General features: G+C 41.1%; 1 protein-coding gene across 1 annotated transcript; it reads right to left on the bottom strand.

Moving 5' to 3' along the window:
- Positions 1-1,081: 1,081 nt before the first annotated feature.
- On the bottom strand, positions 1,082-24,372 carry chrnb1l (cholinergic receptor, nicotinic, beta 1 (muscle) like). The gene is made up of 11 exons (XM_039821414.1): positions 23,943-24,372; positions 20,241-20,374; positions 19,731-19,775; positions 19,230-19,339; positions 18,528-18,636; positions 16,871-17,018; positions 16,093-16,278; positions 14,886-15,109; positions 14,067-14,245; positions 4,063-4,201; positions 1,082-3,007 (listed from the first exon to the last, which is right to left on the bottom strand). The coding sequence occupies exons 1-11, from the start codon at positions 24,040-24,042 to the stop codon at positions 2,867-2,869; spliced, it is 1,515 nt and encodes a 504-aa protein (XP_039677348.1). The 5' UTR covers positions 24,043-24,372; the 3' UTR covers positions 1,082-2,866.
- Between the last annotated feature and the right edge of the window lie 1,104 nt (positions 24,373-25,476).

Genomic DNA, 25,476 nt, shown 5'->3' on the forward strand with positions numbered 1-25,476 from the left:
CTTGTTTTGCGTTACTTTCTGGTTGTTTTGTGTGTCTTTCTGGTTGTTTGATTGACTTTCCAGCAAGACATTCTACCAATCACTTCACACAGAAAAGCACCAGGTATAGTGGTGAAGGGGCCGTTGGGCCTGAGCTTAGTACTGTATGCATGTTTAGTAATCCATCCTCGATACTAACAAGCCAACTACCCATCTGAAAATGTATTGCTGTTGGTATAAAATGATACAAAAGGATATACAGATTAACAATCCCTAACAACTAGTGACATGTAAGTTTAAGAAGAGCTAAAGTAGATTAAAACAGTTGACAACCATACCATGTTTTAGTCTGGGTAAATAACACCACCGCTGGCTCAAAATAGTGATTTGATTGGTGACTCTGCCTTTAAACACTGGGTAAAGTTAAGCCATTATTATGTCAGTGCTGTATTGACCCAAAGTAGGTCAATGCTGTACAAGAACATTGTTGACTTCCTAAAGCCACAGAATACTTCAAGGCGTCTACAAACATCCGACTAAATTCTGGTCTCTGTAAACAGTGTTTTATAGTACTTCTATTTTTTTAATGATATCATATGTTCCAACAGGCAACGGAGTTATTTTTGTCATAAACAAATTATGACGAAACAAATGAAAACATAAAACTGTCCGCCTCAAATGTATTTACAGATAAAGAATAGTTGGCTATGTTATTTACCTAATGATGTGACTTATATTTGAGAAAAGTCTCCAGGACCCCAAAACACAAGTTTTCCACCTTCTTGTGTTCATTTGTGATAGGAGACTGACAAAAAAAAACCATTTCTCCTTACAAAAACTATAGAAATACAGTACCAATCAAACATTTGGACACACTTTCTCATTCAAGTGAATGGGAAAGTGTGTCCAAATCTTTAGTGGTACTGCATTTCTATATGTGTGTGTATGTACCTTTTGCAGCCCTTTCAACAGCAGTGGTCTCAGCTTTTGAATTAACATTATGTTACTGCCCTCTACTGACGTCAGGCCAACATAACAATCACTAAGTGTAATCACTGTTTCCTGCATGTTCCACAAAGTACAGAGGCACAAACAAGTCTCGTCGCGTTAGAGAAAAATGTATTTCAAGCTTTTAGACTCAAATAATGGATATCACAATGTGTTAAATACATGATTTAGACAAAAAAGAATGCAAAACCAGTGAGTGTTCCCACATATGTACCTTCTAAAAAAATCTATACATGGATTCTTTTATCATGTAGGTTGTGTGTACATCAGTGCCTGAAATGGGCCAGTACTCCCCAGCACGGAGTACCGGCAACGGATTTTTGTCCACATAAGTACCCTTATTTCTATTTGATATCAACAGTATTATTGATAGGCTTATCTCATAGGCTGTATGGCTATACACACACATATATATATATATATTCCAAAAATATCGGCCACAGAGATTCTGTTTGCTTCTGACAGCGTTTAAGGCCACCGTAGAAAGAAAAAAAATGTTACTGAACGTAGAGGGGTAATATTCCGAGAGAAGAACTCCGAATTTCTGAGATTAAAGTCGTACATTTACAGAAAAAGAACCTGGATATTTTCTGAGATGAAAGGAAAATTGGAATGAATTACTTCTTTTCAATTATCACACTTTGCAAAGTCATCCAGTGGGCCTGATTGGATCCTTTAGCGGGCCCGTTCTGGCCCACGGGCTGTATGTTTGACGCCCCTGGTCTATGGCTTATATTTACACAAACACATCATGATTTATTGGAAGAAACCAAGCAGTTCTATGTAAAATCAAACATCCAGCACCCCCATATAGCCTGAATGGAATGATGCTTTGTTTCATAACCCCATTTATTTATTTTTTTACACACTGCGACGATTCGACTGAGAGATTGGCAGTCAAATCAGGCTCCTTAGATAAAATAGACTATTCTGGGGTCACCCCTACAAGATATACGTATGAATATAAATATATCCAAGACACATGGTTATGTCAAGCAACTGCTGAATTATACTGGCACTTTTTTTTTGGTCCAATTCAGGCACTGTACGTGTACATGGTTCTACTTTATGCAAATATGACGTGTTTTCTTCTGCTACCTAGTCTGGATCGACGACTGGATATCATTTACTGGATAATCTCCGTAACATCCAGCAGGTCAAAACTCAACAAACTTCGAGCTAGCAAACTACACGCTAAAAATGGCAAGTTTTGAAGAAAAATTGGATCGTGCAACAAGACAGGCCTGCTTGGTTCTTTCAGGGAATGATTGTAAAGATTTAAAAAGAATATGACTACGCCATTTCCTCTCTAAATGGGACGTTTAGGGACCGATTGGTGGGATTTGCTATGGACAAAATACCCACTGCGATACATTGGTAAGAGCTGATGAGGTTTAACCATGTATCCGGCTAATTTAAATAGCTCACGTTACTCTGTTGTGTCAACAGTTAACTTCATTTGATATTAGCGTGTGGCGTTTTCTTTTGCAGGGTGCTAATGTTCCACCTAAACAAGTTCCTTCCTGAGACCATTTTGCAGAGCCACAGTCTCTTCGACCAATGCTTAGCAACGCCCAAGACGATTGTGATTGGTTTATTGAAATGCAAACAACCCAGAGCGTTTTTTTATTTTTTTCCTATCCCAGAATGCATCTGTGGTGTAGCCACACCTTACTCCACAGCGCTGTGGGGATAGGTCTGGCGATGCGAGACTATCGGCTACCTAACCTTAAATAAAACATTTCAGAGAACAGATATATATGGAATAGGTAATAAGGTATTTATGGAAAGTCAGATCCGGTGATCTCCGAAATCACCAATAACAAGAATTAACGACCAAGCAATTCTTCAAACTCCGAGTGTGTGTGTGTTCGGTCTGCTATGGGAAAGGGTTCTCGGGCGTATAGTTGAAACTGGCGTCCAAGAACATGGCCAGGGTGCCCAGGGTGGTGATGATGACAAACAACCAGAGGAAGAGGCGGTCCACCACGAGGGCGATGAACTGCCAGTCTCCTGTCATCTAGAGGGAACACACACACACACACACACACACACACACACACACACACACACAAGCAACTACTGTAAGCACTAGCACTGCACGACATTAGGAAAATATGAGATAACATGGTTGAATATTACGATAATTGCTTGCAATAAATAAACAGATATTAAAGTGTACTCAGTTTCACATTTCTACTGCTTTTTCAATTGATTTTTTTCTTCATTTTTGCTCTTTCATTTGTTTTAAATTCGACAAATTGCTTGTTCAATTTAAAACAAATGAAAGGAAATCGTTTCCAACCTTCTTTTATTGAGCAAATTGAATTTGAATAGAACATAAAAGGCACCACTTAAAAAAAAGCAATGACGGTTACATTTTAAAGTGCAGTTTTCTACTGATATTTTTCTTTTAACTAACAAAAAAAAAAAAAATCTCCGGGTGTCTTTCGCGATACGTCGCAGTATTTTGCGATGCGTTTATTGCGCCACTTGATCATCACGATAGTCTATAATCGACGACGTTTCATTTTCGGGATTGTTCAGGTGCCGCCTGAAATTTCGCCGGATGTCCCCTAATTTTCGGCCGGATGTCCTTCACCTTCCTCTTTCTTTGTGTTGGCATTCTAACCTCCGGTGGATTTGTGAGGACTCTGGTTAACTGCTCCTCAGATCTCTGCAGGGTAAATCCAGACAGCTAGCTAGACTATCTGTCCAATCGGAGTTTTCTGTCGCCTCACTAAAACAACTTGTGAACGTAAGGTACGTTCGGTTAACCCTAACCGCCTGAGACGATTGTGATTGGTTTAAAGACATGCTAATAAACCAGAGCTCTCTCTCTCCTCTGTAGCGCTGTGGAGGAAGGTCTGGCAAAGCGAGACTATGATGACGATTAAAAACAAGAGACATTGTGCAGGCCGTGGGGAGCACTGAGTCAGCGAGGTACTGTATGTATGCAATGACACATGGACATCGTTGGGGCATGTTTGGAACACCCCGAGCTCAGGAGCGGCAGGCCGCAGACTGAATAACAAGCTGCCTGACAGCGTGTGGCGTGGCGTGTCCATTTCTCACCGTGTCGTCTGTGTCCTGCTTCTTCAGCTGCTCGGCCATGTATGTCACTGCAGAGATGGCTGACTTCAGGTTGGGAGGGAGGACCAGACAGTAGCTGTCAGTGTTTGGGAGCCGCTGGAGCTGCACTGTGCTCTCACACCTTAACAAAGAAGTGGGAAAGTAGTGGGGGGGGGGATGGGCATTTTAAACATTGGCATTGGCTGCAACAAGGAATTTTGTCTTTTTAATTTCTGTCCAAGTTTCCAAGATAGTTTACACAACTGTGCTATTTGCTGGCGCCTTTACGTGCACTGTAAGAAATGTAGGTCTTTACAACACTTTGTAGTCTAATAGTCATATGCTGCTACCGGTTTCCAAAAAAATCTAATTATGCCTAAAAAAAAATATAAGAAAAATACCTGCAACAAAAGTTTAGTTTCTCTCTTTGGCAAAGGACTGACCACTTTCTCTTTTAAACTTCATACTTCATATTTCTATGCTTTTAATTTGTAATTAGTTACTGCCAACTTATGATTCATGTCTTGCACCAAGTCTCCTTTTATTGCCCCTCCATTTGTTTATTCCTTATTCTATCCCATTATCTGTGTTCATGTATGTTTATATACAGTATATTTACTACTTTACCATTTTAGCACACATTCATAGCATCTTGTGCATAAGAAAGTCCCTTCAGGATAAATTCAACTATATCTTATCTAATTATTTCTAGTAAGTTCATTACTTTACAGTTACATTCCACATGTGCATCCCTGATGTTAAAATCTCACAAAACTCTAAAAACCTATTGCACTCCACTGTATACTGTATGTATACCATTCTTAAATGTTTTGTATTGTTTTATTTATATATATATATATATATATATATATATATATATATAAATATATATATATATATATATATAAATTATAAATGATGGTGCACGGTACCAGCTGATGTATCTTATAAATGATCGGAAATTAAAAGAAAACTTTATAGAGATGTATGTTACAACATTAAAAAAAGCACTATGCTCAATTACAATATGTTGTAAATATTACAAATGGAAAGAAATGTACTAACTGCAATTATCTTTACTATTCATTCGTTGATTTAACATTTTATTCTTAAGTCTTATTTTTTTTTTTAATACCAGTGAACAAATGGACAAAGTAAGACGCTGTTCCCTAAAGAAACCCATTCTTATTTGAGGAGGTCATGCAAATACGTGGACGCATGTCCTCTAGGAGAAGTTAAAAAATGCAGCAACAGCCTTTACATTACACACGATTTATGCTGCGACGCTCATGAGTCACTTGCACAGCATTGTTCACCTCTGCAGAACCAAACCAGCGCTGACATTGGCTGTCCAGTGTAGGAGACACACACACACACACACACACACACACACACACACACACACACACACACACACACACACAGTGGTGGAATGTAACTAAGTATATTTACTCAAGTACTGTCTGGGGCCCTGTAGAAAGGCATTCTGTATGGGCCCCACCCAGTATCCACAGCTATTCATTCTAGCATTTTTTTTGGGCCCTCATGGGTACTCAGTCCCATTTCCACCCCCAGTCCGACGCCCCTGAGTACTGTACTTAAGTACAAATGTTGAGGTACATGTACTTTACTTGAGGCTCTTCTTTTCACGCCACTTTCTACTTCTACTCCGCTACATTTCAGAGAGAAATACATCTGACAGCTTTACGTTACTAGTTACTTAACAAAACAAAAATGACAACATTACACATTACGGCACAAATCTTTTCATTCGTTTTTCAGCTCCTACGACGTGAGCCCCGGCTCTGTGTGTAACGTAGACTTTTTCCTGCGTGCCTCTACGAGGTGTAACGTTAAGACAGCCAATCCCAAACTTTTTTTTATTAGATCTCGGGAGAGGCATATGCTGCATGCTGCATGCATATTGGCTTATTGTTTATTAAAAGGATCCCTATTAGCTGATGCCGTAGCAGTCAGCTACTCTTCCTGGGGTCCACACTAGACACACAATACATACCTAGAGCTGTAACAATTCCAAATGTTACTGTACAATTAATTGTCTCAGAAATAATTGCGATTAACAACATAACTGTCTCTTTCTGACAAATGTTTTTTTTTTTAAACAAATTAAAGTTTTGAATGAATTCCATGATCCATCTTTTGGATATATATATATATATATATATTTATCACTGTTATGTGTCCCAGATAATGTACTAGTAACACAGGTACACAGCCTAGTAAGTAAACCACGCCTCTAAAACATTTTTTCTAACTGTATGCCCCCCCCCTTGTCATTTTTATTGTTATGAACGTGTGTAGGGTCAAGTGCCAACAACTAGCATAGCTTTAGCTCAACAGTCCACTAACCAATAATTACAATTTGGCACATCTAAACAAAATCCAGAATTGCCATCAACAACCAACATACCCCTTAAGACCTTCGCTAATGTCAGCAATTAATTGCGGTTAACCAAAGACACCGCGATTACGTAAAAAAGTTGACAATTAGACAATTATGTAATAATTGTTACAGGCCCATACATACTCATTACATTGCAGACATTCCATTATAAGAATATATGCAACATCACCTCAATATGCAATAAACTTAACGCCCACATACATAAACATTCATGTGTACACACACACACACACACACACACACACACACACACACACACACACACACACACACACACACACACACACACACACACACACACACACACACACACACACACACACACACACACACACACACACACACACACACACACTCTCTTCCCGTAACCAAGAGACCAAACTAACAGTCACACTCAATAACTATCACATTATAAATAACCCACAATCCAAAACCTGTTCGCACACAGAACAAACATTGTTTTATTCAAGACTACTCCAGGTACTTTCCAGTATTCAAGCTTTCATCTGCATGCCAGATAGATGCCTCTGCACAAGGGCTTAGGTTTAGTTTCAACCTTGGGGGGTGGGGAGGGACGACAACGACGACACATTATAACTGGGGAGTCTGAGGGTCCTCCCCCAAAACCTTTTGAACGTCAAACACTTAATTTCCTGAAATCGGTAGAAAACATATTTTTTGGTAAGAAGTAGGGCTGGATCTGAATATCCGACTATACTATACTATACCGATATTCATTTGTTGGTTAGGTGTTCAGTTTTCAATTTTGGGGATTAAATATAAACTTTTTCTTCGGTTTTTCCTTCAATACTGTAATAAAGTTGACACACATTCAACTTATGGAGAAACACAACCCTAAGAAGCAGCCCAAGTAAGAAGGCTCTAAACATGTTCTGAGCCCCCTGAACATTTTTTTTCTTTTACCTCTTTTTGGGGAGTGGACTGTCTTTGATATTTTTTTGAGGAGGACAAATGTACGCCTTCTAAATATCGGGTGAGGACACATCCCCTGCCTCCCCCCCCCCGAAATCTATGCCTGTGCCTCTGCATATACTTTTTGAAAGATGATTTATCTTTAAATCAACCGGATTTTCAGGGATAACTTATTCCAGTTTGTTATTGCTCGATAAATAACAGTTTTCACTGACTCTGAGGAGTAAACTCCTTAGGTATTGAAATTGGGTATTGGATGACATGGCATTCGACACTCGTATCGAAAAATGCCACGTCATTTAAAAGCAATTCGGTCGGTGCCTAAAAAAGTACTGAATTGGGTACCCAGCCCCTAACAGAACTGCTGCAGGCCCCTTCCTGTCGCTCTATTGGACACTGAGTGACAGCAGCAGCACGCTGACACAACACTGGGTCAACATTCATGTGATGCCATGACCTTTGACCCCTTCATTCTTCCCTTCACACAGCTGTTCCATAAACCAAAACACACGAGCAGAGAGAGAGAGCCTTATTGACAGCGTTCTTGTAGTGCAGAGATCTTCAACAGGGGGTCCTCAGAGTAACCGAAGGGGGGTCGAAATGTCAACATGAATCCAACATATTATTAGCAAATATAAATCGGCCTATTTGTAAGGAAAAAACCATTGATGATAGGCTTACTGGCCTATAGGTAAAGTAGTCTCTAAGGTAGCCATCCACAGATAGTTCATCCTAAAAGGATCCACTTTGTCACATGTATGCTTCACATTAAAACATGATTTATGCCAACAATTAATATTTTATAAGCTTAGTATTCTATGTACTAAAAAGGTATATAAGAAGGCTTTAGGCCACCCACACGTTATTGTAGGTCCAGTTTAATATGCAACTTCATTTTATACAATATCTGTAGTAGGGGGCCCATGATCCGTCTCTCTCAGTGAAGGGGTCCTTGGCTTAAAAAAATTATGAAGACCCGTGTTGTGGTGCCTTCATGCTTTTCTGCGTTAACTGCTCAACCACAATATTTTTTTAAAAGGATATTTGGGGCTTTTAAACAATCTCTAGGCTTTTGTAACCTTGCAATCATAGGAACACATATTGGGGCAAGCTATAATGTCAGAACTACAATAATTATATTTTTACAATAATACTAACGCGAGATACATTTCTTATGCTATGCCAGTCTTTGTTAACCGGGGAAAAAAAAACTTCCTGCACACACTTACACTTTTTTTTATGCAGAGGCACCGTTGCTCCGTGCGGTGAGGACATTCAATTGAAGTTGCATTAAATGAGGTTGTTTTAACCAAGATTATGCTGCAAGATGTGTTTTTTTTTTTCAACTACATTTAAGTTCCCTGTTATAGACTAACCATATTATAACAAGCAATATTAAAAATAGCCAGTTTATTCCCATTAATTCCCATTTATTCCCGTTAATTCCCATGGAAAGTTTCCAACTTTGAAAATTTTCGGAATTTTGCAACCCTACGCCCAAGACAATTGAGATTGGTTTAAAGAAATGCCAACAAACCCGAACACGTTTTTTTTCTCCCATTCCGGAATGCTGCGTGGACTGGCCAGACCCTCCTCCGCAGCTCTTCGAAAGAAGGTCCGGCAATGCGAGACTAACTGTAGCTGATACACGGACTATGGATAAGTACCTCATGCAACCCAGCCTTTAAAATATCTGAACTTTCCCTTTAACTTATTTATGCTTACTTGACCCTACAACATATACTGTTCTTGTGTAACAGCTCAGGTGTCTGACCACAGTTCCACAGGTTGAAGCAAACACTTAAATAGGGTGTTAACTATTTGCTCCTGCTGCCCTGCCCTTCCCATCGCCCCATTCACCATTCACCTCTTGTAAAAACTTGGGATATATTTTTTGCATCACCTCAGTGTCAGCACTTTACATCTTTTATCTTTTGGTGTTTGTGTATTTAAAAGTCTGATTCATAAGTTCATGGAACAGTGTTTTTTTTTTTCTTCAACTGCACTGATCACAATGAAACTCTGATATTCTCATCAGAGCAAAATTATGTAACACAATATGTAATGCTGAGCATATTTAATCAGAATTTTCCATTCCAGCAGCAGTCAGACTCTTTAATACAACATCATGATTTAGCACTGCTAGCTGATTCCGCCACATGAGCCATCACTTGACAATATTCTGCACTATGCATATTTATTCATTTAGTACTCTGTGTATACTGTGCAATATGTCATTTCTATTCATACGCACCTTACTCAGCTGTATATCTGTGTATATATTTTGTTTACCTGTCTGTTTATAATAAGTGTGTTCATAGTGTACATATTACTATTATTATTCTAACTCTTATTCTATTTTTTCTATTTCTCATAATACTTTTTGTATATTTTTCCTATGTCTATTTAATGTGTATTTGTGTTATATATTTAACCACTCCAAAAAAATATCAAAAACTATCTGCCACAGAGTCTCTGTTTGCTTCTGCTACGACAGCGTTCTAAGGCCATGTTTGAATTTTGATTTTGAGCTGCTGTTACAAGGGAATTTCCCCAGTGTGTGATAATAAAGACTATATTATCGTATCTTCCTAATACAGAAACTTCATTTCAAAATGACAGAATCACGGCAGGATCAGTAAGTGTAGACTCATCGATAACTCCGTCAGTTGCTATGGTTTCTGCTGTCTCGTGATCTGTGGCAGCTCTTGAATAATATAGCCCCCAGACGTCTGTGATTTGTACGGCTTTCGTTTCTCGTTATTTACTGACACAATGCCACGGGTATGATGTCAAGGCTCTGTCAAAACTTTCATTTATAATTGGCAACGCAGACAATACAACCCCGAATCACAGAGATGCCGATTCGGTTTGGACCAATATTATAACACAACGTCTGTGTTTGGCTAAATATAGTAGGTCATTTGCAGTGGAACCTTTACTTGACAAAGTACAGACATGGCAGATTTGCACGGGATTAAGATCACAAACAACCTCGGTAATTATTACGCATTACTAGAGATCCCCAGGTAATACTAGTCTCATGCGAATAGGGCTTAAGACATTTACATTACAACCTGATTAATCCATCAACATTGCACATGCAGCACACATGAGAATCTGTAACATACAGTAAACAAAGAAGATAAGATAACATGCAGCACAAGCAATAGAATAATCTTGTATGTATATATATATATATATATATATATTATACTAAACTACTGTATACGGTGTAATGATTTTTTATGTTTATGGTCTTCAATTTTAACATAAATTTCGGTAAAAGCAGACATTACAACATATTGCCCTCTTCTAAGTCATAGTCAATTACTTTTTATAATTCAGTATCATGTGTTAAAATACACAGGACGCTATTAGGAACACAAAACAGTAAAACATAAGAGAGAGGGAGCTCTATGTGAAGGAGTCTGGCTCGATACCACAGTGCACCTGTCAAATGGGCACTTCAGTACATGTATACAGTCCATGCATGTAGTTTAGTATATACAGGGTGTGCATGATGTGAATACTGTCCAGAACTTCTGGCACCAGAGAGGGGAAGGAGCAGGACAAGTTATCACAGGCACGGGGAGACAGCGTGACAACAGATGGACTGCAGGACAATAAAAATGAGCGGCCGAGAGCTCCTGCAGGAATGGTGTGTGTGTGTGTGTGTGTGTGTGTGTGTGTGTGTGTGTGTGTGTGCGTGTATGTGCGCGTGCGGTGCGTGCGTATCCACAGCTCAGGGCTGAGCTATGCGGTGCTCTGCATGCCATACACATTCCACGGCTTGTATTCATTACTGCAGATACATGGAGCCTCTCTCACCATGACACTTACCCCACTTACCCCCCCTGCATGCAGGCACGCACGCACGCACGCACACACACACACACACACACACACACACACACACACACACACACACACACACACACACACACACACACACACACACACACACACAGTGATACCAACTTAATACACTCAAATGGAGATCCACAAGCAAGCTACATCTAACATGCAGATGACTCTCATAAGTGTGCAGAGGTAGAAAGAGTACAAACACATTCTACTTCAGTAAAAGTACTACTACTTGGATGAACTTTTACTCGAGCACGAGTAAAATTAGCGGTATAAAAATCTACCGAAGTTAAAAGTAATTACAGTGACGCGAGTTATTGTAATTCGTTATACTTTCCACCAATGTAAATGTGTTGTAAAGGACAGCACCTGGCTTTCTATCTAGCCCTCTGACAGACTAACAAGATAAAGAGAGGTGAATGAAGGAAAAGACTACAGTGCATGACACAGACTGGCTGATGGTGCCCGGCCCTCCCTCTCCTCCACATTAAAAAACAAAGACAAAATCCTCTGCCCCGATCACTCATCGCCGGTCTTCCCTTCCACTCATCTACCCGTATCTATTCTTCCCCGTCGCTCCACCTCCTTTCTGTGGGATTACCCCCTAATGTCCAACCTAAACAGAGGCTTAGTGGCTGGCGACTGTGGCCGTGGGCGTGGGGCTTAGCTGGGGCTGAATATGATGCCTTTGGAACGGGATGAGAGATGCCCAGCAAAGGGCCTGGTTCACAGGACGGTGGGGCTGCTTGTGATGCCAGGGCTGGGTGGCAAGGCCCAAGCCTACTGGCAGATTAGCCAGACTGAAGCCAGCATGGTTGGAGGGACAGTACAGTTTAAAGCAGCATATTAGATAACAGATTGATATGTCACGGTCCTGCTTTATGGCCAGTGGCCTTTGGACTTTTAGTTTTATATTACTTCAGACCGTGTGATAGTTTTTTGCGTTTCTGTGCTTGTGTGTCCATCATGTGTCTCTGTAGTCCTGCCCTGCATGTCTTTCCTCGTCAGCCTGTCTTTGTGTAATTAGTCCTCGTTTTCTTGTCACCCCTGTCATGTAAGTATGAATCTCATTTTGTAGTCTCTCTGGCTGCATCTCACAGCCCTTATTTGAAAGCTCCTTGACTCCTTGGTCGAACCAAAATTTGTTCTGTCCCTCCTCGGTGAAGGCCGTCTCAAATCTCTTATTTCTGCCCCGAGGACCGAGAAGCGAGCACCGAGGGAGCATCTCTGAGGAGCTTAGGCGAGGATACATGAGTGCATGTCATTAATCTTTTTTTTTATCCGTCAGAGTACCTTTTCATGTGACTGTATTAAATATGGTATTAAATATGTGAGGCACAAGGAAGTGCACACACTGTTACTGCCTTTACAGATTCTCTGCGCTGCTGTGGTGACGGCTGTAATTCTGCCAAGTCTATAGCACACTGTGTACTCTACTATAATAGCTAGGCTGGCATCGGATCCAACATTCAAACTTTGGCCCACTCTAAAAAGAAGATTCATGCCTGTGCTGGATTTTATTAACATTAATAGAAATGGCTTTCTGCTAGGGTAATGTCCAGATCAGCACATTGTAGCCGAGAAAGAGGCTGAATCTGGATGAATGACTCTGATGGGTATTACTTTGGGTGTATGGAGTCTAACAGTCTTGACAGGTGTGAAGAATATAGACAATATAACCTTTTTGGCAGTCTCGCTCAATAACTCAACCCAAGAGCTCTTTTGCCGACATTACATTTCAGTATTTTGTGGTTTATTAAACTGATTTTTTTTTTCTCTACACACAAAAAATGATAAAAATGTGACGAATATATGACTTTTATGGCTTTTAAGAAGGCTGAACAAAATGCATTTTTATTACATTTCTGTCTCCGTATCATCCTTGGTGTCAGAAGTCTCATTTAGTCAGATTGCTGTTATTCCTTTTACGGAAAAGTCACTTGGGCCCTTCAAATATGCTAATCTGTTACTCTTGAAAGAACAAAAAGTCAGCTGTATGTATTTCATAGCACTCAGTATACAGTAGAGACCCACATACTCTTTAAATATAGAGGTATCTTTAAGAGATCTGTGTCAGATTGTGGCTCAGTAGGTCATACTGTACCCTACAATATAAGAATACATACCTATTAGTTAAAAAAAATACCTAGAGTATTAATTCTTATTAACTTTACATCTTATTCCCGAAGCGTTACTGTAATGGGTTATGTTTGATAAATACAACACTTATTTTTGAGTGTCTCCAGCAAGTTCTGGAATACTCTCATAAACCGAAATCGGTAAAAAACAACTAAAGTGCCTTTTTGGACATCCCATGCTTTCTTTTCTGTACATTCCAGGGTTTCCCCCAGTGTATTGCAAGCCAGGTGGCCCACTGGGGGGATGGGTTGTATATGTTTAGCAGTCAAGATCAAATATCAAAAATATTTGCGCAGCATTGCTTACTGCACCTTGAATGTAGGGTCCCATTGAATCTGTCTTACAGCTCTCTCAAATTCTCAATTTCACAATTCCTTCCATGATTCTGTTATCACAGAAACTGTTGGGACTCTACATTAATGATGCCATCAGTCTGTGACGGGCCCCAGCCGGGCCCTCGTCGAAAAAAAAAGACACTTGCCACCGGGCCTAACAACCTTTCTGGGGGAAACCAAGACATTCTTTTAATAATAACTTTTTTTGCAGTTAGTTATAGGAAAACACCTTACCGAGAGAGACAGCATCAAGCCGATTGAGTCATGCGTCACTGAGTCAGATTCCTTGTCAGTAAATGTGTCCTTACCTGCCTCTCCAAGGTAAGACGAGATCAGGGTTGATCTTTCGAATGAAGTACTCTCCTCCAGGCTGCCTGCCGTTGAAGCTTTGGATGGGCAAGTCCTCACTAGACTCCTCCTTCACCAGAGGTTCCTCTGGGTTTGGCCTTGTCATGCCGATGTACTTGGGCAGGAAGTGAATGAATACCTGTAAATTTGAGGTAAAAACAAAATCAGTGAAATCGAGGTTCTCAACAGTATTTGATATAGCCTACATGGGTGTTCATCAGTGTTGTAGTACTTGAGATCTGTCTTGGTCTTAAGACAGGTCTCAGGACCACTTTTTGAAGGTCTCTGTCTCGGAATCGACCACATTTTTACTCGGTCTGGTCTCGTTCTCAGATAAAGAGGACTCAGGATTTTATTTTAAGACCCGTCAAGACCACAACTGGAGGGATATCGCTAAACTGTCTGTGCATTGTCTGATGTATGTGTTAACATCATTGCTGTGATTGGATGTAAAACGTCCTGCTTCAAATGCAACCAATAACATGACTAATTTCTAATTTAAAATGGGTTACTGTTAACCCCCTCTCCCTGCCCCCTTAACACGCACTCCCAACAAAGTGAATCTCGGAGACAGAAGAAGTTCTGGCTTTCTGGCACTGGTCTGGTCATGGTCTTGACTCGGTCTGGCCCTGCCTTGGTCTTGACTTGGTCTTAAACCCTCAAAGTCTTGGTCTTGTCTCGGTCTCGAAACATTCTGGTTTTGGTGATGACTTGGTCTCGGTTTAGGTGGTCTCGACTACAACACTGGTGTTCACTGAATTTGTTAAACCTAACCTCACCTTTCGAACCCAGTTGGGCATGATGTGTGTGCTGGGCGTTCGGTGGTGCAGATTAAGGACGACTACGCTTAGGATGACCGAGAACGTGACCAGGATCATGGTGAACAAGACGTAGTTGACAATAATTGGAATGCCGAGGGAGGTCTCGGGGACCTTGTCAGCCAGCAGAAGCATGAAGACAGTCAGAGCGATGAGGACGGAAATGGAGAGAGTCATCTTCTCTCCTGCAGACAACAGGGAGAATGAATTAGAACAGCGCAGCAACGCATATTACTCTGCTGGCGTCTGTTTTATGTTGAAAAGGGCAAACTCCATATCTACGTGTCCACTGTGGCGTTTTTTGAAGGCAGGGATCGCCTCGCTTCCCAGCATTGCACGCTAGTGGGTTTTGCCACTAGCAGTGATCAGTTTCTCTTCACTGAACACTGACGGCAAAGAAAACCGGCTATAACCGCGATGGCTGCACCTGATTGGACGAACGCTTGATGCGAGGCTGTCTTCGCCCCGATTTCAAAACAGACCAACATGGCGGCTCGAAAACTCTCATATTTTGCAAAAAATAGTTCACTGAAATGTGTTTCTGGAAACATTTTATGCGAGAAATAGGCTATGCAGTTGCTGAATCTGTCTAATCTGTTTAATTTAATAGATTGTTTAGTTGATGTTTTCAAAAGTTTATGAGAGGCGGCGAGTCGAGCTGCCTGCTCCTCATTTGCATAAAGTAGCCTGGATTCAACGCTATGCAAATAAGAAGAGGACATCTTGACGCCCCACCACACGAACGTTGCCGCGAAGCTACCAGAATTGCATTGCACAGCACTGCGCTGCTGCTTAAACAGAATGGGAATCGGAAGCGTGGAAATGGCGCTTGCCAGTGGAAACGGACCTAAGACATGATAACAAGACCTTTTGCTGTGAAAAAAATGCAATTGATGAAATGGCTTAATCTTTAAAAATGTTGGACAAAGGCGTGTTTGCAAGTGTATGCTGGTCCGTTGTTGGTAAAGAAGACAGATGTCTGATTTAAACTTATAGTTCATAGTTTCTGTCTCCCCCATGAGGAATTCTAAGTAATGACAATAAAACTGTCGGCGCGTCCACATGATACAAGCCTTCCGTGATCGTGCACAATGGCCGCCCTGCCTCATGAAGGAGTCTGTATCAGACACATGATCAGTCAGTGTCAAAGCATGTCTGATGTGCTGACCTGCTCCAGGAGGCAGGTAGAAGACAAATATAGCCAACACGCTGGTGAGGATGCAGGGCACGATGATGTTGATGATGTAGAAGAGAGGCTTCCTCTCTATGATGAGGTAGAAGGTGATGTCCTCGTAAAGGTCCTCCTTGACGTTCTTTCTGGAGGGTTTGTGACAGATGGCCCATTCTCCGTTTTCTGTGGAGAAAGAGACATATGCTCACTATTACTCTAATCTTTGGGACATGCAGTAAAATGGTAGAAAAGCATAGGCGTAGATTTCGGGGGCGTGGGATGCAGGGGATATGTCCCTCCCAATATTTAGAAGAGGTAGATTTGTGGGGGAGGACAACAGGATGGTGAAAACTAAAGATGTGATTTCTTGTGATTTTAAATGTCTTTTATGTAGATTTAAACTTTAGAGCTCATGGCTTTTAACAAGGTCTCATTCTCTAATGGATATGTTATTGACTGTCGAGATGTATGGCACATGATTCCTTATAAACAACGTGGGATGTTTTAAATATGCAGAAAGTTTAGAACAATACAGCAGAATAATAATTTCCTTTACATAAATAAAGACACTTGCATTATAAATTGTTGCATACAAATTCACCAGAATGCAGGAAATTAAGTGTTTGACGCTCAAAATTCTCCCCCAGACCTCCCGGTTATTTGTGCTTCCCCCCCAAAAAAACAGTGTGGTAAAAATAATTAAAAACACAGCAGGGCTAAGGTATATACAGATAATATCATAAGGTGCTCAAAAAAGGTCATTGTAGGCACCAACCGGTGAAAGCGTTCTCATCTATAACAATCTCCTGGATCTCGTTGCCCACTTCATCCAGAAAGTACTGCAGTTCCACCTCAGAGGCGTCATAGGTGTACGAGCGGAAAACCATGCTGCAGTTCTGCCAGTCAAATGGGAAGTACGACACCTGCGGGGGGTGGACATTACAAAAACGGCTGCATCATTCTCCAAAGGGAAGTTTGACATATATGGGATTCTGGATAAAAGGTCCAGGAAAGTCAGCGGTGGAAGAAGAACTCAGATCATTTACGTCAGTAAAATTAATACCACACAGTAAAAAATATTCTGTTACAAGAAAAAAGTCCTTCATTGTAAATATTACTCAAGTAAAAGTATGTATCATCAGAAAAATGTACTTAAAGTATTAAAAGTAAAAGTACTCAATGCAGATAGATCCGCACATTTTAGAAACTGGAAACGATCCAAACTGTTCTGTCAATCAGCTAAGTGTTTAATGGTATAATCATTTCAGCTGGACTTGTAGGCTTGTAGGACTTGTAGTGTTGGGTAGTTGAATTTCAAATAAAATATATTTTATAACTACACGTGTTTTGTGTGCAAAAATCTTAATTAATAAAGTAACTAGTAACTAAAGCTGTCAGATGAATGTAGTGGAGTAAAAAGTACAATATTTCTCTCTGAAATGTAGCGGAGTAGAAGTAGAACGTGGTGTAAAAAGAAGAGTCTCAAGTAAAGTACAGGTACTTTAAATTTGTACTTAAAGATGCAGTAGGTAAGTCTTATAAAACTAACTTTCTGTCACATTTGCTGAAACTGACCCTATGTTCCAGTAGAACTACATGAATTATGTATTATTAAAAAAATCCAGCTCCTCTGGCACCACCTACAGCCTGTACTGCAATTGGCAAAATTCCACCGCTCCCGGTTGATTTTCTCCAATCAGGGCCACGGGGGGGGGGGGGTCTATCTGCCTGTCAATCACTGCTCAGGCACACACATATATAGCGTTCTCCCCTCCCCTTTCCCCGTGCACGAGCTGCAGAAAGGTTTCCCAAAACTCTGAATATTGGAGCGGCTTTTCAGAGGTGGCGTGAGCTCCGGGATTTTAAAGATCTGAAGAACGATGCAGATGTAGCCACATTTCTTCTCGACAGGTAACATAATTACCATGAATGATTTATCTTTCACTTGGTTATTAGTAGTCAAAAGTCCACAAAGCTACGTTGGTGAGGATAATAGTAACGTTAGCACAGTGGTCGGTCAGATATGATGCTGAAATGGCTAACGCTAGCCTGCTAATTAGCATCGTTTTACTGTTGGTGAGTAAAGTTAACATTGTGTTGGTGTTTAGTTATTGAAAATGTTGTCTGTCTGACATGCCGGCAGTTCTGTCAAACTCCCTTGTGTGGGAGGGGCTTAGGAGACGGTTTGGGCTGCAGCAGAAAGGGGGGAGGGACTGAGAAGTTGTCGATGTTCAAATTTGTTAGCAAAGTGCTGGCTCTTCACAATCTGACCTACAGCAGCTTTAAGTGAGTAAATGTAATTTAGTTAGATTCCACAACCGATGAAAGTGTGAGATAAAGTAAAACCTAGGGTATGGCACGTATTTAAAATGAGTACAATCAAGCCATAAACTGTCCCTGTTCCTGGCTTGCCATACAGCTAGAGACGGTACCTCTATAGAGCAGGAGCTGCGGTAGATGGCTGGGGGAAGCCAGTTGACTGTCCCATCACTGTAAACCAAGACGTTGACGTACAGAGCCACGTCGAACTGACCGTCATTACTGTAGGAAGGAAATAGACAAATGTCATTTTTTTTTATTTCAACATGGGGTCAACGGTCAAATGAAATGTATTTGGCAGTAGAACGGGCCAGCTCAGCAACAAAAAAACAAAAGTCGCCATAATGAGAGCACTAGTCATAAAAGATAAAATACAATAAAGTGACAATAATAGGTCAAAATGACAAAATTTGATCTTTTGCAGGTATATTTCTTACCATGTTTAGCATCAATCATTTAGCTTTTTAGCATGCTAACATTTGCTAATTAGCACTCAAGTAGAACTAAGGCTGATGTGAATGTCATTCGTTGAATTTATGTGACTCATTTCATGGCAGTCAGCAAATAGCTAATGACACATATTTCATCTCAAAACCACAGATGTCATGGTCATGGCGGCAGTAGAAGTCAGTAGGCTTTATCCTGTGGGGGCTGTAAAGTGTCCGTACAAAATGTCATGGTAATCCATCCAATAGTCGTTTAGATATCTCAGTCTTGGCCATGGACGGACCGTGGGCAAATCCTCTGTTGGTTACTGTATGATTGATGATGGATGATATGGATGACTGTGTGACTGCAGATGGGACGACACTCACTTGTTTATGAGGTAGATGTCTGGACGCCACACCTTGTTGGGAGGAATCCTCAAAACTTCAATGTCGTCATATTCTTCCGGATTCCACGCCAGCCTGTAGTCTATCCACGCCTGGGAAGGAAGGCAGCAAGGAAGGGAGGAGAGAGCAAGGAGGAAGAAGGTGAATTAACAGCCATAGTGGAGGAGACGAGAAGAGATGTCTCTGTCATCCACGCGGTAGTTTCTCCTGTCTTTGTCATTTAAATCCCACCGATTTAGACGCACGCTCAACGCACACTGTCACAAACACTCAGGCCGTCCTGAATTCTAATTAGCGAGGGCGAGGGACAGAAACGAAAGAGCGAGTCAGAGAACAAAGCAAGACATAATTTGTGGTTATAAAAAGTGACAAGTGCATTTGAGGGCAGAGCGACAGAGCAGCGGAGGGAGAGAGAAAGAGAGAGAGAGAGGAGTCGGAGCAGCGGAGCGGGGCTCAGTGATGAAGATGAATTCATACTCATACCAGATTCATGAACACGTTGGTTGTCATTTCTTCGTTCTTCTCGTTCTGTAGCAGGATAAAGAGACACAGAAAGGGAGGAGGAGAGACGAAGAGTAAGCGGAGCCACCGTCTCTTGTTGTGTGTGACAGGGCTGTTACTTTCAATGGTGCTCTATGGGAACTAATTGAGTATGCACCCAGCAGTGATCTGGCCAATGTGTGTGTGTGTGTGTGGGATTGGACTGCTGGAGGATAGCACTGCATTGTCACAGGATAACTTTAGAAAAAATCATGGGGAATTATGTGTACATATAATGACAACAACACAGTGCATCCACATGATACAAGCCTTCCGTGATCACGTTCAAAAACGAGAACAAAATAATCTGGACGGATGAATCAAAACCATCAAACAGTCCAAAAACAAGAAATCACTGGTCCATTCAATATTTTTGTTTCAACCTGATATATAAAAGAGTAATTCATAAGGATGTATTTGCATGTATGAGAGTGTGTAATGTCACATATTTACCAAGCTGACAAGCTGAGAGAGGGTCATCCCCACTCGAACCATCACCTTCTCCTCCCAGTAACGAGCCGGTCGGACTTTCATGTTGTAGTTCTTAAACAGCTTCTGATGGAGCCTCCGCTCGGTTTCCGAGGCTCCTGGATGAAAGGATGGATGCAAAGAGACAGAAAATGATGGGGGGGCGGAGTGATACCCAATGAACCAAGAGCCACCACCACCTGACAAAATGGTGATTGAAAAGTAAAGAGCGATAAAGAAAGAATTCCCATCTTTTTGGTCTGCCGCACATCTAGGCGGGCCAAAATTTATTGTGAACCTAGACTGATATGCAGGCCCGGTCAAAATTTGCGAGGGGCCGGATTTGGCCCGCGGGCCTTGAGTTTAACACGTGTGCCCTACACCCATTTGCACTGGTTGCATGTCACTTTCCATATTGACTTTAACTGGTTTCAAGGATTCTTTGTCGATATATGAAATGACCTATGTAAGGATAGATGATTTTAGCCATATTGCCCAGCCATACTTCAAACATTTTAAGGCTATGGTTTTATTTCATAATTCTATTTTTTTTTTAATTGTTTTTTTTATTTTTCTTTATTGTATGGATCTGTTGTCATTTGTAATTATTCACCTTGTGCAAGAGAAGAGTCCCATATATTTGTTTTACTGTATCTCCTTGAATTTTCTTATTATTGCAGTGCAAATAAAGTTTGACCGATTGATGAAGAATGCCTCACACAAAAAGTTAGAGAATGAAAGCATTAAAAAAGGAGGTAAATCAACAGTTTAGTGAAAAAAAAAAAAAAGACCAAAGTGAAATAAAATGATATAAAGTACAAAATAACCACAGCACGTGACACATTCCACTGACACGCGGACCACAGCATGTTTGCTCTCTGTGGATCAGTGAGCCAAGCCTACAGCGGTTAGGGGTTCAATTCCCACTGGGATGACTCATACTAAAAATATACTGTGTATGCTCATGTACAGTATACCTAGTATGGGTGGACTCGGATTCAGATTCTAATAGCGTCAAGTAGCACATATATTATTACTCTCTGATCTGGAAATAAATAGTGGAGATATGTGGAAGAGAGAATCCATTGGGATTGTTCAGTAGGATTTTCTTCACCTTGCAGAGGAACATGGTTGGGCATCGTTTTGATTTTAACAATTCTTATTCCAATTCCGATTCTTCTTTTTGATTACGGTTGTCATAGATTCTCGATCCCTATTCTTTGAGGGGTGGAGTTGGAACAATGAAAAAATTATTTTTGATTCAATGGTGATTTAAAGTTTTACCGGCCTTTTTTCAACGTAAAATGAAGCCACACTAGAGCGCCGCTTAAGCCACCTACACATAAGCGATTTGCTCTCTGCGCTCCGCTAGGCAGGGCGAAGAGCAAAGCGCAGCGCAGGTATTCATCATCAAGGGTGGCAAGGAAGCTATTTCCTGTTGCTAGGTAACGACAGCCGTTATCTCATTGGTTGCGCTTTCGAAAGGTCAGCGGCGCGCCACGCCTAGCTGGGCGGCACCGCTCTCCCCATAAGGAAATCAATAAAAAAAAGGCCCGTGGAAAGCGGTTTTGCCACCTATCATGCGTAGGCGGTTTTACTGGGCTCCATGGCTGCAACACAACAAGCGCCTTGAAGTACGGTGGCCGCTACGGAAACCAAAGCTAGCGTGCGCTAAATTTGGAACCGATTGGATTCCAAACAATTCCAATAAAGAAACGCTTCCATTAGAATCGTAATTTCTGAAACGATTCCAAGTTGGAACCCGGTTCTCCGTGCCCCCCAAATCCTACAGAGGAACCTCAGCAACAGAAATTGGGTTTTTATAAATGACCTGTCATGCACTCCAAGGAAAGGTGCGACATTAAATGTGAAGTATTTAACACGGCAAAAAAAAAAATGTGTTGCACTACCTGCTGATGATGGGCTGACAGACATTCCAAATGTGTGACCAAACAACATGTGGAAAAGACAGAGAAGGACAGACAGGACATGCAAAGGAGGCAGCCAGCAGGCGGGCAGGTGCTGGACGCTGGGTAGCAAAGGTGACTGAGCTAATGTAATTGATATGCAGCAGGGGGACGGGATCAAAGGGATGTCTCGGATACCAGCTCCATCAGGGACAAAAATAAACTCTGATTAACTAACAATGATGTGTTAATATGATTCATTAGATATTCCAGAACAGAGCAGAACAGTCTTTGGGTGTTTTTTGCTTTTCAGGTGGAACAAGATAAACCGATTGATTATCTTTGACAGGAAATACAGTAGACTAAGGTGTTCTTTCCATTTGGGATTTCCCCCTCTGTGTCCATCTTGTCTAGCTGTTCTCTTCGGGGCAATACAGTTATAAAATCACCCTTGCTGTAGGACCCACACAGGGCCAGGAACAACAACCCCTGTGGAGGGCACAAACCAGCGCAGGGCAGCTTTTTTTCTTTCCACTCGCATTGAGGGGGTCAGAAGATCCAAGTCAAAGCCCTTCAGCTGAGCTAAGAACTAGTTTTTTATTGATTATAATTGATTTATTAATGTATGCACATGTAGGTATATATGTGTGTTTTATTCCTCTATTTTGTGATTTATTTTCTCAGATTTTCATTATTATAATTTTTGGTCCCTCTTGATTTTTGCACCTTAAAAAAAAAAAAAGGGGGAAAAAATGGTTATTTGCATCGCACTGATCTGTAATATGTATGTGTTCCAAAACCAATTAAGAAAGTATTCAAAAAAAATGCAGAAATATCCTCACATTTTAGAAACAGTTCTGTCAATCAGCTAAGCGTTTAATGGTCGAATCAGTTCAGCTGGACTTGCCGGCATGTATATTGTTGGGTTAATTAATAATAAAACATTGTATTTTATAATACTACATGTGTTTTGTGTGCAAAAATCTTAATTTGTAAAGTAACTAAAGCTGTCAGATGAATTGGAGTGGAGTAAAAAAAAAGTCAAATATTTCTCTCTGAAATGTAGCGGAGTAGAAGTAGAACGTGGCGTGAAAAGAAAAGAGTCAACTAAAGTGCACATACCTCAAATTGTACTGAAGCACAGTACTTGAGTAAATGTACTTAAGTTACATTCCACCACTGGAACTAGTCTTCGCAGATCCATTCCAACTATGATTTTATATTGAAGATAATCTTGAGAATAACTGATTTGACAGAGGGCAGTGGGATGTGAGATGCTTGTTTATCATCTGGTTTGATTTACAATCCTGAATGCAAAATAAAAAAAAGGCTTCCATTTTTAAGTTTATGCATGCAAATGGATGTGCAAAGGTTTTATCTTCTGGGTAGCCCAACAGGTAATAAGTAGTAGTGTTAGGACAGACAGAGGAATGGGTCTGCACTACAGGTCGCCAACAAGCACAAGGCATTAGTTGTTTATAATATAGGGTCAACGTCAAAGGCAATCTGACATTTTTCTTTTCCCCATCTCCTATTTTCTCTCCATTTCTTCCTGTCACTTTACAATTCAGCATATACGTCTTAATTCATAAGGTTCGTTTAGAGTTAAAAAGTATTTGAGTTGATATTAGTGCCAACAAATGCTACATGTCTTAGATACACATTTAGATCAAGGAAAATACATTTGGTTTGATCTTATTTATCTTGGGAACTTTAGGATATCTGAAACTGAGAACATTGGCAGCACAAATGCAACACGCATTCCATAAAATGACCTTACCAGTAGAAGTGAGACAAAGGCAGCTGCATACGATGATTAATGCGCTCATCCTCGCATGAATGATCATCCTCATCTTCATTTGTCCAATCATGACAGTCATGACATTGTACACTTTTAAGTGCAATCAAAAGGCCCCACTTTCCTTTAGGCACTTTGACGCCTTCACCTGGAATCTAGATGGAGCGTCCCGAAAAAGACACCCCTTTCTAGCCCTTTGCTACAGGTACACCTTCAGTTGGATTGCAGCTGGTTGGCACCTTTAGCAGCACACACTGTTCAGCTCTCTCTCCTGTCCCTTTGGTGTCTGTGTGGCCGTGGCTCCGTGGGTGAATCCACGGCCTGATTGGGTGCGCATGCTGGGAGTGACGAGAGGGCGGAATGTGTTTGTACTGGGAAGCCTGTGGGGCAGGCACCTGTTGGTGTTCGCCACTGTTTGGATGGTGGGTGGGAGGAAGAGGAAGTGGAGGGGGTTGGGGGGGGGTTGGCATGGGGTTATGACAATGGAGATATTTTTTTTGGGGGGGGAGAACAAGTGGGCGGGGTGGAGCGTAGAGTTGATTGGCAGTGGTGGTTTGGAGCTGAAGTGGTTAAAAGGTGGCTCATTTCCCTTTCAATGCCTCCTTCATCCTGTAATTCCCCTCTCTTATTCTTCTTTCCTGTTAAATCAAATCTCCTCCGCCTCTTTCATCCCTTCACACATTCGTTTCCAGTCTCCCTCCTTTGGTGCAGCATTCCCATTGTGCTGCACAGTGTCTGGTAACAATGGTGGAATTCAAGCTGTGCATCATATCTCAGGGCAGAATTGGTTGTCACACCTTCAATTGTTTTTCATTAAAAGTAATCACAGAATTTATCTAATTCAACAGAATTGACCCTTGAAAAGGGCAGTGTGGAGGATTTAGGGGGAACTATTGGCAGAAACTGAATATTAATAATTATGTTTTCATTAGTGTATAATCACAAATGAATTGTCCTGAAACTAAGAATGTCTGTGTTTTTGTTATTTTCGAATGAGCCCTTCATATATCTACACAAGGAGCGGGTCTTCTTTCACGGAGCCCGCCATGTTGCACCACTATGATGTTTCTACAGTAGCCCAGAGCGGACAAACCAAACATTAGGCACGAGAGATGGCCTTTTTCGCGTTTTTACGTAACTTGAAGGGAACCGGTAGGTTCTACTACACGCTTGGAAAAGGAGAGGTGAGCGAAAGGGTATTCAGTTGGTTGCAACATACAACCTCACTGATCATTTCATTCATCATCATCATCATCATCAGGGTTGTGGGAGTTATTGTTTCATTAGTTCATGGGAAGAACTTGTGTTATAATGTAATATAAGTAATTTGCAGATGCAAGAACAGTTATCCAGGGAAAATACACAATGAATGAAAGCCACCATTTATCGAGATTCCAAACTTCCCAATTGGTGCCTTCCAGTGGTACAAACAAAAACGAAACTGTGGCAGACAGCAATATACATGCATAGAGAGGGGGTGGGATGGGGTAAAGGATAAGCAATGATTGGATCTGGC

The sequence above is a fragment of the Perca fluviatilis genome, chromosome 14, assembly GCF_010015445.1.
Source record: "Perca fluviatilis chromosome 14, GENO_Pfluv_1.0, whole genome shotgun sequence".
Lineage (NCBI taxonomy): Eukaryota > Metazoa > Chordata > Actinopteri > Perciformes > Percidae > Perca > Perca fluviatilis.

Coding starts and splice junctions, on each gene's coding strand:
- chrnb1l (XM_039821414.1), bottom strand. CDS start 24,042: ATGACTGTCATGATTGGACAAATGAAGATGAGGATGATCATTCATGCG. Junction 19,776..20,240: donor TCTCTCAGCTTGTCAGCTTG/GTAAATATGTGA, acceptor ATCCTGCTACAG/AACGAGAAGAACGAAGAAAT. Junction 4,202..14,066: donor GTCTTACCTTGGAGAGGCAG/GTAAGGACACAT, acceptor TTCTTTGTTAAG/GTGTGAGAGCACAGTGCAGC.